General features: G+C 50.7%; 1 protein-coding gene across 4 annotated transcripts in view; it reads left to right on the plus strand.

Annotated features, from left to right (window-relative positions):
- Positions 1-15,998, plus strand: part of NRP2 (neuropilin 2) — a 114,837-nt gene that overhangs the window by 35,282 nt on the left and 63,557 nt on the right. For all 4 annotated transcript variants that reach the window (XM_059393294.1, XM_059393296.1, XM_059393297.1 and 1 more), the window contains exons 4-7: positions 5,174-5,404; positions 6,819-6,974; positions 8,610-8,779; positions 10,656-10,811. In XM_059393294.1, coding sequence (XP_059249277.1) covers positions 5,174-5,404; positions 6,819-6,974; positions 8,610-8,779; positions 10,656-10,811 — 713 coding nt within the window. The remainder of the gene's footprint in view (positions 1-5,173; positions 5,405-6,818; positions 6,975-8,609; positions 8,780-10,655; positions 10,812-15,998) is intronic.

The raw sequence follows: 15,998 nt of genomic DNA on the forward strand, positions 1-15,998 counted from the left end.
GGGCCCTCCCGTGTGCGAGCTCGTTATCTTGAGACTGAGCAAAGTGCACCCCCCAGTCCCCCTCTCACCCCCGGCCTGTTCCCCACCTCTCAGGCTCTCGCCATCTACCAGTGTGGCCCCTCTGAGCCTCTGTTTTACAACTCGTGGACGGAGTCCTGTTCAAGGGGAGGCCGTCCACTTTGTCATCAAGAGACCCAAGTCCGGCGCCTGTGGGGTTCAGTGTAAGGGGCCCTATTCATATATGTTTTCTTTTCAATAAACAGTTCTTGAAAGGAAGTGGTAGCTGCTGAAAGCCCTTTTTATATCCACTCTGTCTAAATATTTGTCAGATTTGTCTGCCTGAGAGCAAGAGCGTAGAATCCAATGAAGGGGCAGGCCCGAGGGAACTGCGTCCAGCCATCATCGAGCCAGAGTGGGAGCACAGACTGTCCCGGGCACAAGTCCCAAGAAGGCCCGTCTGTCATGGGTCATCACGCTCCCAACCACATGAGGTCATAGGGACCGGCAGTCTGTGTCCACTGTCCCAGGAGGCTGGTGAGAGGCTCCTGAATGCCTCCATCCGTATTGCCGAGAGTCCTATATAAGATTCCGATGGGTCATCCACCAGCTCAGCTGGAACCTTCATCGTCTCCTCTTCTGCAGCGGGGAGAGAGAAGATAGAAAGGAATAAAAACGGGATGTTTGCCCTCTTCTCGTGGGCAAACAGGTGTGCAAACCCTCCTATGTAACAGACGTGCAGTGGATGTTGTTGGATGAACGTAGGTAAATAGTTATGTAAACCGAGAAGAAAACTATAATACGAGGCTATAGGAATCCGCACCGAGTAGTAGAATGAACATGATCGGGTTATGAGAATGAGGGCTCCATTGAGTGGCTTAGCAAGCGGGGGACCTGGGAAGTCAACTCCATAGCCAGGGTCCCCAGGGCTAACGCCGTCACTCCACTCCCCTGTGCGGACAGGGAACGGAAAGCAGCTGCAAGCAGGGTCTTCTGGGGAGCTGGCCCAGGGACATCACAGGAAGGGTGAGCAGGACCCTTGAGCTCATCTCTGTTTCATGCTTCCTGACTTAGTATTTCCCAAAGGATGGTGCCATAGTCTCCGGAAAGTCGCAGAAGGAGTGAATGCTAACCCTCTCCACGATGCACATTTGCAGGGATGAGGGTAAAAGTTAAAACGCACGAGAGGGTAGCGTAACAGAGCGCTGCTGTGTTGAGGACTGCTTGTCTGTGGATGCCTAGACGCAGGAACTCCAGCCGTGGCAGGCGGCTTGGCGTGGAGCAGTGGGGCAGCCTGCTTCAAGGACTAGGACGGCCTAAAGAAGGAGAGAGATTCCTGCAGTGGGACACAGCCCCACCCACAGCGGCCACATTTCTGGGGGAACCTAAGAGAGAAAACGAGAACCCAGTGCTCTTCTTGGGGTCCACTGTCTCCTGCCACCATGCCTGCCTGCGAGAGCAGCTCTCGGCATGAAAATCGGCCCTGTATACCGTGCGTAGGTGTGTGGGCTACACGGTTCAAAGCTGAGACGTCTCGAAGGATGAGCATTCCTCCAGGTGCCATGCCCTCCCTGCCCCCACATTTCCACTGTCGGAGTCCTGGAAGAAAATACACAAAGTTGACGTCACCCACAGAACATGAAAGAAATGTGTGAACAGGCCGCGGAAATCCAAACAAACACAACTATGTTTGCTAGTCAGATTCATAGAGAAAGAAGGGGGACTGCAAACACAGATACACAAGATAACCCTCCTGAGGACCAGGGAAGCCTGACGGCGCATCGCCCTGGCCAGCGTCAGCTGCAGAATTCTCCTGACAGACGCAAACCCCCAGCTCGGGTCTAGACGGGGGGGCATGTGGCTAGAGTGGGAGGTTCCTGTCTGCCCTGAGTGAAGTGGTTTATAAAAGAGTCAACATAATACCAGACTGTCCACGTGTAAAAGAGCAAACCGAAATGGCTCGCAAACTTAAAGGATCTCAGATTGCCCAATCCTAAGCAGAACGGAGAAAGGAATTTTAAAATGACTTTAAAAGTAACGCTGGATGCTGCATCACTGGAAAACATGGGTTTTTTGGTTTGTTCGTTTTCTGATACTCGTTTGACTAAAGTTCAAGATCAAGTTTTCTTTCCTGGTGTCCAGTGACATTTCAGAAACTGAAAGCCCTGGGGTCATTCACAGACAGAGAAACCTTAGCAAGTGTCCTCTAGTCCTACTTCTTGAACTGAATTCACCTTTCAAGGTCAAGCAGTGTCCCAACGGGATAAATCCACCACGTTTTAAATAGCTTTATGCAGATTCGCCTTTCACTTGCAGAGTTATTGTAACATTGACAGTGGGAAAACACGGAGGGGGCGTTTTTCACACCAGACTCCTTTGGTATGAAATCATCCACTGCAGCCGAAATCCCCCAGCTTGCGTGGACAGCCTTAGCATGGAGTGAACTGGAGTGTTTGTTGACTGAGCTATTTTTTTAAATCTTTAGTTCCTTTTTTTTTTTTTTTAAGATTTTATTCATTTATTTTACAGAGATCACAAGTAGGCAGAGAGACAGGCAGGCGGGGAGAGGAAGAAGCAGGCTCCCTGCTGAGCAGAGAGCCCGATGCAGGGCTCCATCCCAGGACCCTGGGATCATGACTCGAGCCGAAGGCAGAGGCTTTAACCCACTGAGCCACCCAGGCGCCCCTGATCTTTAATTCTTTTACTGCATGGCAGAAAAGAATCTTGGATGAACTAGATGTCTACAAGATTCCACTTTTGTCCCAAGATGGTCCTGAGACCTCCTCTCCAGTCACTCTTCAGCTCCTGCTTTCCGACACTTTACCCACAGTCCAGACTCTGAGTGGCACAATTAGAGACGAAGGTACCCCTGCAATGGACGAGTGTGATTGTTCTGCATAGAAAGGATAAAACTGGTTTTTTTCCTTGTTTAAAATAAGCCAGAGGATATACCCATGTATAGCCATGTGTCAGAGAGAGATACACACTCTTTTTGGTGGTTTTTATTTGTTCATTTCGCCTTAAAGATATCATATGGAAAAATTCTGACCACCCAAATGCAGGACTGTAACCCTGAACCCTGGAAACAGGCTCCTCCGGGGTCTCTCTCGGGCTCACTAGGTGTCCAGTGTGGAAGATTTGGTCCCTTAGGGATGGGAGGAACCAAAGAAAGATTCCACCGAAAATTCCCCACTCCCAGGGAGATGGGGATTCCCCTGGCCTTGAAAAGGAATGACAAGAGAGCAAACCCAAAGAGGGAACGTCAGGATGCCTTTTCTAGCTCCGAAAGCAAGTCGTGGAGAGAGAGTTAATTTCCTCTGGCTAAGTGACCCACATGGAGAAGGCCGCACAATAGCAATGAACACTAACCTTTTCAAGATTCCTCGCAGCCCTTCCAAAGGCCTGCCAGCTGGCTTGGCTTTGCCCAAGCGCCTCATCCCAGACCATTGAGGAGGCCCTTCAGAGTGTGAGGCTTGACAGTAAACAAAGCTGGAGGCTCGGCAGTAAACACACAGGGGAAAGACCGGCCCCGCTCAGCCCTGCGGACCTGGTTGCCCACGGGGCCGCCCTGCCCTTGACAGAGCACAGAGCCTCCGAGGGGCAGATGTGTCACTTAGGGAGCGTTTAGAACCCTGGAAAGGTTAGCTCTTGCCCCAGCGGGCACGGGGTACCCCCCTGCCAGGGCAGAGCGCTGGTCGGAAGGGCGGAGGGCACGGAGGGGCTGGTCGCGATGTTGGGATTTCCGTCTGATACGGAAGGAAGTTGCGGTCCCCCTTCGCCCACTTCTTTGCACGGCCCCTGTGCCAAGTCCGACCCTCACGCCTCCCCGAGAGCTGTTGTCGATACGGAGCCCTGCGGAGGGGCCTGCCGCGGGAGCCGAGGATGAAGACATCGCTGCGGGCGAAGATCCGTGTATTGACATCACACAGTTCTGTTGCAGTGGGATCCCCAGAGGACACCTCCTGCCAGTAAACACCTGGTTTATCGAGTATTTCTGTATTTTTCCTTCATACTTCAAGTGCCTGTTATCCTCCTCATAAACCCTGCTACCTTTTTTTTTTTTTTTTTTTAATTTTAAAATCAGAATACAGTGAAATCGATTGTGACCGTCCAGCCTTCCAGTGGTACCATGGATTGGTACCGCTTCTGGCCCCGGCTGCTCCGTGGCCTGGGCTGCAGTGTCCCGGGACCCGCCAGAGGCCCGTCCTGGCTGAAAACTCATGAGGCGCCTTTTAATGGGACTCTACCTAGAGGCATTCCCAGATCTGGTGGCTCTAATCCTCTTAGAGCTCCCACTGCCATGCAAGCCTGCACCAGGACGCGAATGTGTGCCGCATTTAATAAGAAGGCCTCCCGGAGTCCCAAGGAAACAGCCCCAAGAGCTTCGGAGACAAACAAGGCCCTCCCCACCACAAAGGGACCAGAAGCCTTCCAAATGTCAATACACTGGCGCATTTTTCCAAACTTGCTGCTAGAGCGGCCTTTAACATCCCCGACGCCCTGCTGTGATCCACCAGCTACAAAAGTCGATTGTTAATTGTCTGACCACTACAGAGCAGCTCGTTTTAATATAGTCATGACATGAATGAGACCCGAGCTCCCCTTTGCCCCTCCCCTGAGGCACCTTGGATCTTGGAGGGAGAAGGGGGCACTTCGTTGGCTCTGGTACAATAGGGGCTAGTGTTGAGGTCAGCAATAAATAAAGGGTGACATTGTTTTCCTTGCTGGCAATCAGCAAGCCTTCCTTAAGGATTGAAATAACTTACATTTCTGGAGCAAGCAGCTGAGTAATTGAGAAAGAAGACTCTGTTCCTCTTTCCAAGAGACTCTCTCTCTCTCTCTCTCTCTCTCTCTCTCTCTCTTTCTCTCTCTCTCTGTATCTCACACACACACTTCTTTCTGACCACCCCCCACCACTCCCCAACGCCTCAACTGGTGCTCTCGCTCTGTTACGTAGAGCACGCCAGCACTCCTCCCCTAATTTCTCTCCTCGAGAGAGTCTGGCTTAGAGGCTTGAGACGTGGATGTGAAGAGTATGTTTCTTCAAGGGCCACTCCAGTAGAAACAAAAACCGTATGAGGAGGGGGATGGGGGCTCAAACACTGAACTAGCCCATGTGGCCTTGAAGGAGGGCCTCTTTTCTTCCCTTAATGCTCCAGTTCTCTTTTACATGCAGGCTCCGAAGACTGTTCCAAAAACTTCACAAGCCCCAACGGGACCATCGAATCCCCCGGGTTTCCCGAGAAGTACCCGCACAACTTGGACTGCACCTTTACCATCCTGGCCAAACCCAAGATGGAGATCATCCTGCAGTTCCTGACCTTTGACCTGGAGCACGACCCGTTGCAGGTGGGAGAGGGAGACTGCAAATACGACTGGCTGGACATCTGGGACGGCATTCCGCATGGTGAGTGATGCCGCCGTCACGAGACGTTTCTCTGTAGCTTCGCCTTTGCCTGTGAATGGCTTTGGTGACAATAAAAAGAGAGAACAAAGACTTCAAAAGCTCCTTAGGGTTTGTGTATGACCCATGATGACTTTCTTTCTTGTTTTTCACCAAGGATGATTTCAGAGAAATTGCAGAAAGGCAGTTTCCTTTCTTGGAAATATTTCTTTGGAGAAGGATAGGCGGAGACTGAGTGGCCTGGATGAGGATGAGAAAGCCTATCCGTAATGTCCTCTTCTGCCCCAGGGTGTCAGGATTTCCATAGAAAATGACTCTGTGACCACCCTTTCTGCCCAAGTAGGATGCTAGAGCCACATGGACTAGATCTGGATCCTGGCTCTGCTCTGAGGCAGCTCTGTAAGCCTGGGCAGCTCACTTAAACCCGGCGTCCTACCTGTATAAATAAGCTGCTTTCATCATCATCATTATTATTACTATGATTTTACTACTATTAATTAAAACAGTCATAGATGTCAAAAAGCTGTATCACCCAAGGCCAGAAGGAACCGGTACTTCTCAGCTGGCATCCAACATAGGTCTTCATAGTCCGTCTCGGACGAGACGAGAAAGCCACTCGTTCACTTCTGTAGTGAGCCTCAGTGTTTTACACTGAGAGGGAGGCGTGATGACTGAGCAGTTTCATTTCCTGAGAAGAGCATAAGACTAAGTCAGAAAACTTGGGTTCTGAATCTCAGCTCTTATTTCTAAAGTCACGTGACCTCTCGAGCCTCAGTTTGTTCTTCTGTAAGTTGGGCGCTATAATGATAGCTCTCTGGCCTGTCCCCAGAACAGAGTGAGAGAAGAGAATGAGGCCAAGTCAGGGAAAACACAGTTGCACCTTGAACAGAGAAAAAAAGTACAGCTGCCTCTTGAACAACGCAGGGATTCAGAGGGCCGGTCGACCATATAGCCAAAAATCCACACATGCCTTCTGACTCTCCAAAACTTAACTGCTAAGAACTTACTATTGACTGAAGGCCTGACCAATAACATAAATAGTCCATGAACACATATTCCGTATGTTATATGTATTCTATATTGTATTCTTACAATAAAATAACCTAAAGAGAAGAAAATGGTATTAAGAAAGTCATAAGGAAGAGAAAACGCATTTACAGTACTGTATTTGTCAAAAAAGAAAAATCCATGTTTAAGTAGGTCCGTGCACTTCAAACCCATGTTGTTTAAAGGTCAACTGTATTTTTTAACGTACAGCAAAAATCTGAGACAGTGTCCTTAGAACCTATCTTTGGTCATTCTTCTATACCCAAAGAGTGCTCTGTGGAGTGACTTCGATTGTGGCAAGGGTGACTGCATTGAAAATGGAGTTTGACATTTCCATTTCTACTGACCTGTTTTTGTCCTGCCTGTCTAGTTGGCCCTCTGATTGGCAAGTACTGTGGGACCAAAACCCCCTCGGAACTACGCTCGTCCACAGGGATCCTCTCCCTGACTTTCCACACGGACATGGCGGTGGCCAAGGATGGCTTCTCTGCACGCTATTACCTGATCCACCAGGACCCACCAGAGAGTGAGTTGGCCGGTTGAGAACTTCTGTCCTCTCCTTCCATCAGGGCTGTGAGATGTACAGTGAAGAGAGGGAAATTCTCCAGAATTGATAGCAGCCTCTGAATTCAGGGAACGGGGGGGTTTTTTCCTCTTGCTAGACAGAGATTTGTAAGAGTCGAACAAATGTCGGCCGGGTACTCATTTCTTTAGAAAGTAGGTATGTGTACCAAGAATGAGTTATTCCCAGGGTAAGTCACGGGACCATCTCCCACTTCAGTTTTCTCATCTGTGAATGCAAGGGAGGTGAGTTAGGATATCTACATAGGGTCCCCTCCCGGGCTAACATTTTTTGAGCTTTTTTCCCTCTGTCAGCCTCCATGGCCATGGTCAGAAAACTGAGCAGTTTGTAAACCTTCTTCATCTATGTATTTTACATTGAACATCACTGGCCCTGGGTAGAGTTTGTTTCACTAGACTGATACATGCTTGGACTTTGACTTCATGCTTCCTTGTACACACCTTCCAAGCTTCTGCCTTGTGCCAGGTACCTTGCAAAGCCTCGAGTGTAGCTCCGACCCCAGCTGTCCTTGAAATACCCCTCTAGACCTTGAGTCTCCTGCCTCCCTCCACATCTACTCTGAACTCCAGATCAGCTCCTCTAGGACGCGTGCTTCAGACGCGCTGCCTTTAGCCCCCTAGAAACCCAAGTGATAACTCTTGAGTCCTAAAGACATACTTTAAGGATTGGAGCTGGGCAAATCCTGTCCCGGCTGTAGAAGCTTACCCTGTGCATACCCACAGACACGGCAGCCCGGCCAACTGGAAAGGCGATGGATTTTGTTCTGGGTTTTGCTTTCGTTCTTCCAAGAGCTCATGAAGATTGAGGGACAGGGAAACAGTATGGCACCAAGAGCTGCCCATGGCCAGCACCGTCACAGAGTGACTCGGGAATGGGTTTGATGCCTGAAAAAATTGCTGGGCTTTATCGGACACCTGCACACGCAGATACTGACCAGTGTCTGCAGTGTCCCTGGGAAGGACGGCCATTGCACTAATGGCGCGGAGCCAGAGTCTGGACTTCTGGGTCCATGTGCCCAGGTGGAGGGCATAGGGGAAAAGAGTGGCGTGGCTGTGCTCCCGGAGAAATGTCCCGAAGTCGGGTATTCACTGCTTTGCAATGCCGGTCTTCTGTGCCAGAATGCAAGACATTTGAGTGAAAGAGAGAAGCAGAAGGGCCTCCTGGGTGTTTGTGAAGAAAGCAGGCTTCCCACGATGTATCAGCCCACCCAGATTGCCACGAGTCTATCACACGTTTACCTGTATTTCAGTTACGGTGCATCTGGCGTCTGCGAGCGTCTGTAGCCTGAAGCACCAACAGTTCTTATACTTGAGACTGTATTTTTAATTTGTATGATGATTCTTATTTACCCACAGCCTGACTTCTTTTAGGCCCAATTTAGTTTCTTTTTAGGCCCAGAGGGGTTGTCAAGCTCCCTGAGTTGGCAGAGTTATTTTCAAAAGGCGGGTGTGTAATTAGGTCTTTAAGATGAGGGAGTTCCTGCAAGGACTTGTCCCTAGAAGGGAGCAAAATTTGGGGGATCCCAGGAGTTTGTGGTTGAGAGACGTAATCCTACCCTTGACCCTCTCCCTTTCCCAGACTTCCAGTGCAACGTCCCTCTGGGAATGGAATCCGGCCGGATTGCTAATGAGCAGATCAGTGCCTCCTCTACCTACTCGGACGAAAGGTGGACGCCTCAGCAAAGCCGGCTCCATGGCGAGGACAATGGCTGGACCCCCAACTTGGATTCCAGCAAGGAGTACCTCCAGGTATGTACTCCGATACGCACGGTGTGCCGAGTGTGGGTGGACTGGCGGGCGCGGGAGGTGGCTCGGCTGGCGTGGACGGGGGACACCAGGGAAACACACACAGCCCATCCTGGAGAGCTCCCTTCATTCGTCCATCCAGACACACGCATGTTCCAGGCACGGAGAGACTCAGCCAGGCGCTGTGCTAACTGCTGGGATCAAAGGATGATAAGGCAGACCCTGCCACCACCCTTGTGAAGATTACCAGGCTTTGGGGAAGTTGTTTGGCCTGGGCGCTGTTTGCCTCTTCGAATAGCTATCCAAGGAACATTCTATAAACAGTTCCAGATCTTCCTCATTCTTGGCACAGGGAGGCATCAGAGACTCGGTCGGGGGAGGGCGTTTTCCTGAGGGCAGACTTGTTGAGTCGCCAGCTGAGCATGGCAGCTCCTCATGATCTTTGCTGTTCGGAGGGAGCCCTGCCAGGAAGGTTTTGCACATAGCGATCAGAAGAACACACGGGAAAATGTCACCACCGGGAATGCGGCTCTGGTTGCCCAGATGCTTTGCACCGTCTTCTCAAACTATTGGTCGCTTTCCTTCTGAGTGAGCCTTGCAGTGTATGTTGAATCCTCCCCACCCTGAAACCGTAGACCGGTCTGGTTCGCATCCCCCAGCAACAGTGGGCTGCTAGGTCCATGCTAGAGCCATGACTGCTTTTATGACACACACCAGACAGCCTTGTGACCCACTGACAAGCGGTCCTAGCTCTGATGTGACCCGGTGGCCTCTGCTCTGCGAAGGACGTGGCAGAGCAGACAACAGGACAGGGAGAAGTACCCCTTAGAAACTTCCAGGCAGTCCGCAGAGGTTCAAACAGGGCAATCCTAAGGCCATTTGTCACTATCTCTTCTCTGCCTCTCCAAAAACCCTTCTCATCCTGCAGAGCTTCCAGAACGTTCTCCTACATAATCAATGTTCCATTGATTTCAATCCTTATTTTTGGTCCTCAATCATAAGCTTTCTCTTGTTGCCCTCCAGCTGTTTATAGTACACATACACAGCACGGCCTACCTCTTTTGAATTCACTATTATGCTGAGCACATATTAAGTACCAATAAATGCTTCCTGAATCAAATTTTACCAGGGAGTGCTGGCTCAGTTAGGATCAAGGGGGGTTGTCATTAAGAAACACTGCGGCCGGCAAAGGAATGACATCCAGCAATTTCCAAATGGGTTTAGTGTTGTGGGAAGAGAGGTGCCTCAAAATGTGGGCCATCTTCCTCACTGAGCAAAAGGTCAGGACTTGGTGCATAAGCCTAATTGCTTGGGCAGACTCTGAATGCCCTTTGACCCTTCGGTGACCCGAGTGACTGACTACACAATGGAATGAGGGACCGAGGGAAGGAGGCGGAGGCGGAGGCGAGGCAGCCCCAAGCTGAGACGTGGCAACCAGAGTGTCATAAGTGGGTTGGATTGGACCGGACTGCAGCGGGGTGGAGTGGACCGGATTTAACCATTGTTCCTTTAAATAGCATCTGATTTTACGATGCAGGTAAGGCTGTAGTTCCATAAGAAGAGGTCACAGTTCTAGATGTTCGAGGATCCCTTTAAGGTAAACTGAATAGGGTCGATTCAGATTTGCAAAAAAAAAAAAAAAAAAAAAAGGGAAAAAAAGAAAAACCATCCAGTTACCATTTCAAAGGGATCCAGTGTTGGGCTAGAGAAGTGGAGTCTGACCCTCCGGGCTGGAATTGCGGACCTGTACCGATCCCTCTGATTCTGGTAGATCACACAGGCACGAGTTGCAAGCTAAGTAGGACAGTTTTGTCCTTTGAAGGACCATGCCTCCTGTCGGGAGCCATGGGTCCCTTATCCCTCCTCTCCTCTTCCTCAGGTGGACCTGCGCTTTCTGACCATCCTCACAGCCATTGCCACGCAGGGCGCCATTTCCAGGGAGACGCAGAATGGCTACTATGTCAAATCCTACAAGCTGGAAGTCAGCACGAACGGCGAGGACTGGATGGTCTACAGGCATGGCAAAAACCACAAGGTAACCCCATTTCCTCTCCCCCGCCCCCACTGAAAGACATGTTGGGGTATGCAGGAGGCTGGGGACGAGAGGAGCTGCCAGGTGACCCCCCAGAGGGGAGGAGGCCTTGCTTGGTGAGACTCAAGTAATTGACGGAGGCATGGGAGGCGGTGGCCCTGAAAATATTCTTTCTTATCCTAAAGTGATTGGAAAACACTGTTTCTCCGACAGCCTGGCTGCTGTGGTGTGTCACACCGCAGAGAGAGAGAGAGAGTGTGTGTGCATGAGCTCGCACAGTGCTCTCTGACTGCAAATGAAGGAGAAAATGTGTCCCCCGTCCGCGCCTTCCCACGCAGGATTCACTGAGCATTTATGGCCTGAGTTCCTTCCCCATGCTGGGTTAACAATCACAAAACCACATGAAACTGTGGTTCAGGAATTACCGAGGTCTAGAAATGAAAGGGCACAAATCCAGAGAGGGAATCACAATGTCCGGAAGAAGAAAGAGGACAATAAATAATGAGGAGAAATTCAGTTTGTCGGAGATGGGATCTGAACCGGCAGGCACGCTAGGCAGCGACGCATTGAATTCTCCCGGCTGGTGCCTTCAGTGTCCGTGGCTCCCGGAGGTGTGCGCGCGCGGGAGATGTGGCGCTTTTGTCGTGCACACGAATGGATGTGGGGCGCTCGGCTTTCCGAAGGCAGGCGGCTTCCTGGCGGCGAGTAGGCCTGCAGCCGGCGCCGCCAACCCTGGTTATCAGGGGCGCTCGGCACATGGCGGGGGGCTCATCGGGAACGGCTGGTGGTCTAGCCTGGGCCAGGGGCAAACTCTGTCACATGCCGGCTCCTAGCTCTGCGAGGACAGTGCCCGTCCTTCCGCAAAAGGAAGCAGGGACAGGCAAAGGGACCCTCCCCTTTCGTGCTCCTGTTCCGCCGGGCCCCTGGCCTGTTGTGTCAGGAGGGAGCAAAGTGGGACGCGTGTGACCAAACCAAGAGAGGCCAGAGATCCTTTCCATACACAACCTCCTCGGCTCCTGCCACGGTCCCCAGGTGGCTTGCCCTCGCTGGCGCGACTGGAAACGTTGGACGGAGAAAAAGCAGAACTGTGGTGTCGACACTGATTCACTCGGGAAGTGTGAGTTTTTAAAGCAGTGGGGTTTTTTTTATTATTATTAAAATCGCCATAGTAACATGGCACCATTCATCTGAAAATCACGGCTTCTAGATATTACCAGGTATCTCCCTCTCTCGCCCACGTGCGCACACACACACAATTTCTTCATTTCACAGATGAAAAAGGGAGGTATTTCGCAAGTGAAAGCCCTCCACACCTTGACGTGGTCGGCCAGGTCTGGCTTCTCGTTGACTTCTTGTGTTTCGGTTGCAAATACCACTTGGCAAGGGCGAGGCTGAGGTGGCACTGGCTGTTAGGAGCAAGGGACCGGGTCCTCGTCCCCCTGGCGCTTTCCCGTGCCTTCTCTTCCCACCCACCCTTTTCTGTAAGAAACCGAACGCTGGAAAGAACGCTGGAAAGAACCTCTGCCAGGCAGGCGAGGGCCAGGGCTGAGGAGGGGTGGGTCCCGGGGGGAGAAGGAGGCGGCTCACCTGACTGCCTCCCTGGCCAGGCTCAATGACTAAGCAGTGCTGGCCAGAGGGATACTGTAGCATAAGCTGATTTTAAAAGCACGCAGATGGACTGAGATGCTATTTAAAACACTATTTGTAGGAAATCTGCTTTTGGAAATACCTTAGCACTGCACATTTTGACAGAATGCTGTCTTCCCTGGCTCTATCCCTGGTGTTCGTTCTGCGGAGAAGATATTCCTGAGAATTGGATTTAGCTTGCTGGTCTCCTTTGGAATCATTCTCAACTTTTTCATGTTAGATAGATCATCCTTTCTCTCTCTCACCTCCCCTTCTCACCCTCAGCTAGATTTCTCTCCCCAGGTGCCAAGGGGTAATTCCGTTTTTGTTTTATGGTTGTTTGGCTTTTTAGTGATCAGTCCTGCCCACGTGAAAAAAACACTGAGGCCGAGGAAAAACCCTTTTCTGTCCCCCATTAGATATTCATTCTCTGGCTACCTAGAAGGAGGCAGGAGAACCGAAAGCCTGCCAGTTAGGCGTTGCCCCCTCCCCTCGCTCCCCTGCCCCGCTGCAGGTGCGTGGGCCATGAGGGAGACCCGCCCCTCCGCCCCTGCAGCGGTGATCTCTGCGGCTCCTTCATTAGCAGATCGCTCTCCCAGATGTCTGTATCTGATGTGCAGATCCCGCACCGCACCGTTCGTGGAGCGTCAGCGCAGCTCTCCGGTCTGTTCGGGTTGAAATAGTTGAGTGAACCGTGCCAAATAGATTTGTCAAGTCTGCTGCAGTTTGATTTGATGCCATGAAGGGGAGGCGGCTGAGGAGGGGAGCTGGGGGCCGGGGAGGGGAGTGGCTTCGTCTGTGCCATCTATGCTGGCCGCTACCACTGAGCTTCTCTTTGTAGCCACTGGCTGGTGGGCACCGTGCCAAGCTAACTGGTGCTAGGTGGTGGACTAGAAAGCCCAATTCCGACAGCAGGACCTGTGAGCAAAGCAGAGTGGAGGTAGAGGCGGCAGCGGGCTCCGTTCCACCATGCAGGGGGAAGGTTTGCAGGGGGAGGGTTTGCAGGCGCAGGGTGTGAGGAGGGGATGGTGATGTTTGGGGCAGAGATGCAGGAACTTGATTTCAATTCCCTGGTCACTGTCAACACCAGTGCTATGTACCAAAGACCAGGGAATTGGGGAAATCGGAGAAAAACAAGATTAATGAGTGCTGATGGTGGTGGGGAACGGCTATGCTATTTCCTTGCAATACACGATTTACAATGTGGACCCAGGCTGGGCTGCGGCAAAGCGTGGGCCAAGGTCGGGGGGTGGGGGGAACAGCTTCCTACTTGTGACCAGAAAGTAAAGAAGACTAAGGAGCTCTTTTCCAGCTTCCCGCCAACCTGTGAGCAGCCTTGTCTGTCTCTCTCTACCCAGCAGGTCACAGTGAGGTTACCTCTGAAGAAGGCATTGAGTATCACAGCGGGGGTGGGGGGATGGGCGGGTGCAGATTGCAAGCATCCTCCTGGCAAAACACGGCCCATTTACGCAGACCACATGTACAGCACATCCCCAAACCCTTATCCAATTACACACGCCATAAATATGGAACCTATGATTTTCCTATAGGGTGGGCCCTCCTTATGCATATTTATGTCGTAACCACAAGGCAGAGAGCTCGTCCGCCTGATGGAGCCCATATCCAGCCCATGTGCTCCCCTAGATTATACAAATGGCTTCCCATATATTTCTTTAGAAACCACAAGCAGAAAACTACTGCTTTTGATTTCACCAGCTACATTAACAACACCCCAAACATAGACATAGTGTTGTAAATACAGTATTAGAAGGTTCACGTATGTGTCTGTAATTATGGGCATAGTTATGTACACACAAGGGTTGGGAAGGGCAGAGAGAAAAACGGGAGTAGCTGGAGGCTGGAGGCCTTGGCCAGGACCCTGCTCACCTCTGAATGGCTTGTTCTCTGTGTGTGCACCGGACAGAACGAGGCCAAGAACAAGGTCAGGACCGGGGACAGAGGCCATTGCCCTTCTCTGTCGAGGCAAGAGGCCTTGTCTTCATTTCTCCCTTATTTGGTGAAAGCGGCCTCTCATTGTTGACATAGTGCTGGTTACCTTGCTGTTAGTCACAGTGCTGCTGGCTGTTCTGATGTGTTAGGAAAAAATTTGGGCTCAAAGAGAGAGTCTGCGGGGGTGCTAAATATATCTTGATGGCCAGATTGAGGATGGGAGGGTGAGCACAGGGATGAGGTCCAAGAGTTTTCAGAATTACCCAGTAATGAGTGGCAGAAATGTGCTAAGTGAGCGCACCCTGTTTGTGCACTGATGGCTTCCAAGGGATCAGAGAACCTCCAGGTACCACCTCACTGCTTCAGAATGGAACAGAGTTTCAAAGACTGGGGTTGTGGGGACGCCTGGGTGGCTCAAAAGCCTCTGCTTTTTGGCTCAGGTCATGATCCCAGGATCCTGGGATCAAGCCCCATAACAGGCTCTCTGCTCAGCAGGGAGCCAGCTTCCTCCTCTGTCTCTCTCTGCCTACTTATGATCTCTGACTGTCAAATAAATAAATAAAATCTTAAAAAAAAAAAAAAAAAAAGACTGGAGTTGAAGCTCTTAGAGACAGAGTAATTTGCCCCAGGGACATGGGGAACTGTGGAGTCCCCATGAAAGGCTCCCAGTCACAGGGCTTTGATCTCTAGGAAGATGCTCCCCAATCTGACCCAGGCCTTGTTGTTATCTTGACCCAGAGGGAAACTGGCTTCCTAAATGTTCAGTGTAGGGGTCTACAGGTGTACATTCCCTTGGAGAGCCTCTATCGTTGTGGAGATCCGAAAGCAAGCAGCACTCGGGGAATGTGGCTCAGCGTGCTCGGCTGATCGGTCCGGAGTCTGGGCGATGTCCTAGAATCCCGAGGACGCGGAGCTGAGAGAAGTTGCTTTGTGTTTGATTTGGCCACATCCCTTCACAGTACATCCACATCCAACTTCAAAATATTCTGTCCTGTATTTATTTTCTAAATTAAAACAAATCACTTTGAAAACCATCAGAGATTCTAAGACCCTCTGCGAAATTATCAGAGACTTAGGAGGAGAGAGAGTGGCGTCAGAAAACCAAACCCCCAAGTCAGTCGGCTAACAGAACCATGTGGCATCTATTTTCAGATCTTAGATGATGCATCGTGTGACCCTGGAAATTTCTCCTAATAGCCCCATGCCTCAGTGTTTCCGCCTGCCCGAACGGAATGGTGCCGTAGCTTGGGTTGGCAGGGTACCTTGGGATCTGTAGATGGAAGGCTCTCTGCAGATATAATTAATGTATTAGACCCACAAAGCTCTTCTCGAGCAGAGCAAGTTATCAATTTAAAAAGTAACAAGGCCCCATGGGATATTTATCTGCCTCTTTTAAAATCATAGGTCTGGAAGGGACCTGATAAGTCCTCCAGACCTCTCCCTGCATCTGATGGGCCCTGCACTTGAGCTGCTCAGATAAACATTACCCTTCTCGGTTTCATGCTTCTGTTAGGGATGCAATTATTCCTCCAATTAATAACTTGGAATTTTCTAAAAGAGATTTATATTTATATTTATATTTATATTTATATTTATATTTATATTTATATTTAT

The sequence above is a fragment of the Mustela nigripes genome, chromosome 3 (assembly GCF_022355385.1).
Source record: "Mustela nigripes isolate SB6536 chromosome 3, MUSNIG.SB6536, whole genome shotgun sequence".
NCBI lineage: Eukaryota > Metazoa > Chordata > Mammalia > Carnivora > Mustelidae > Mustela > Mustela nigripes.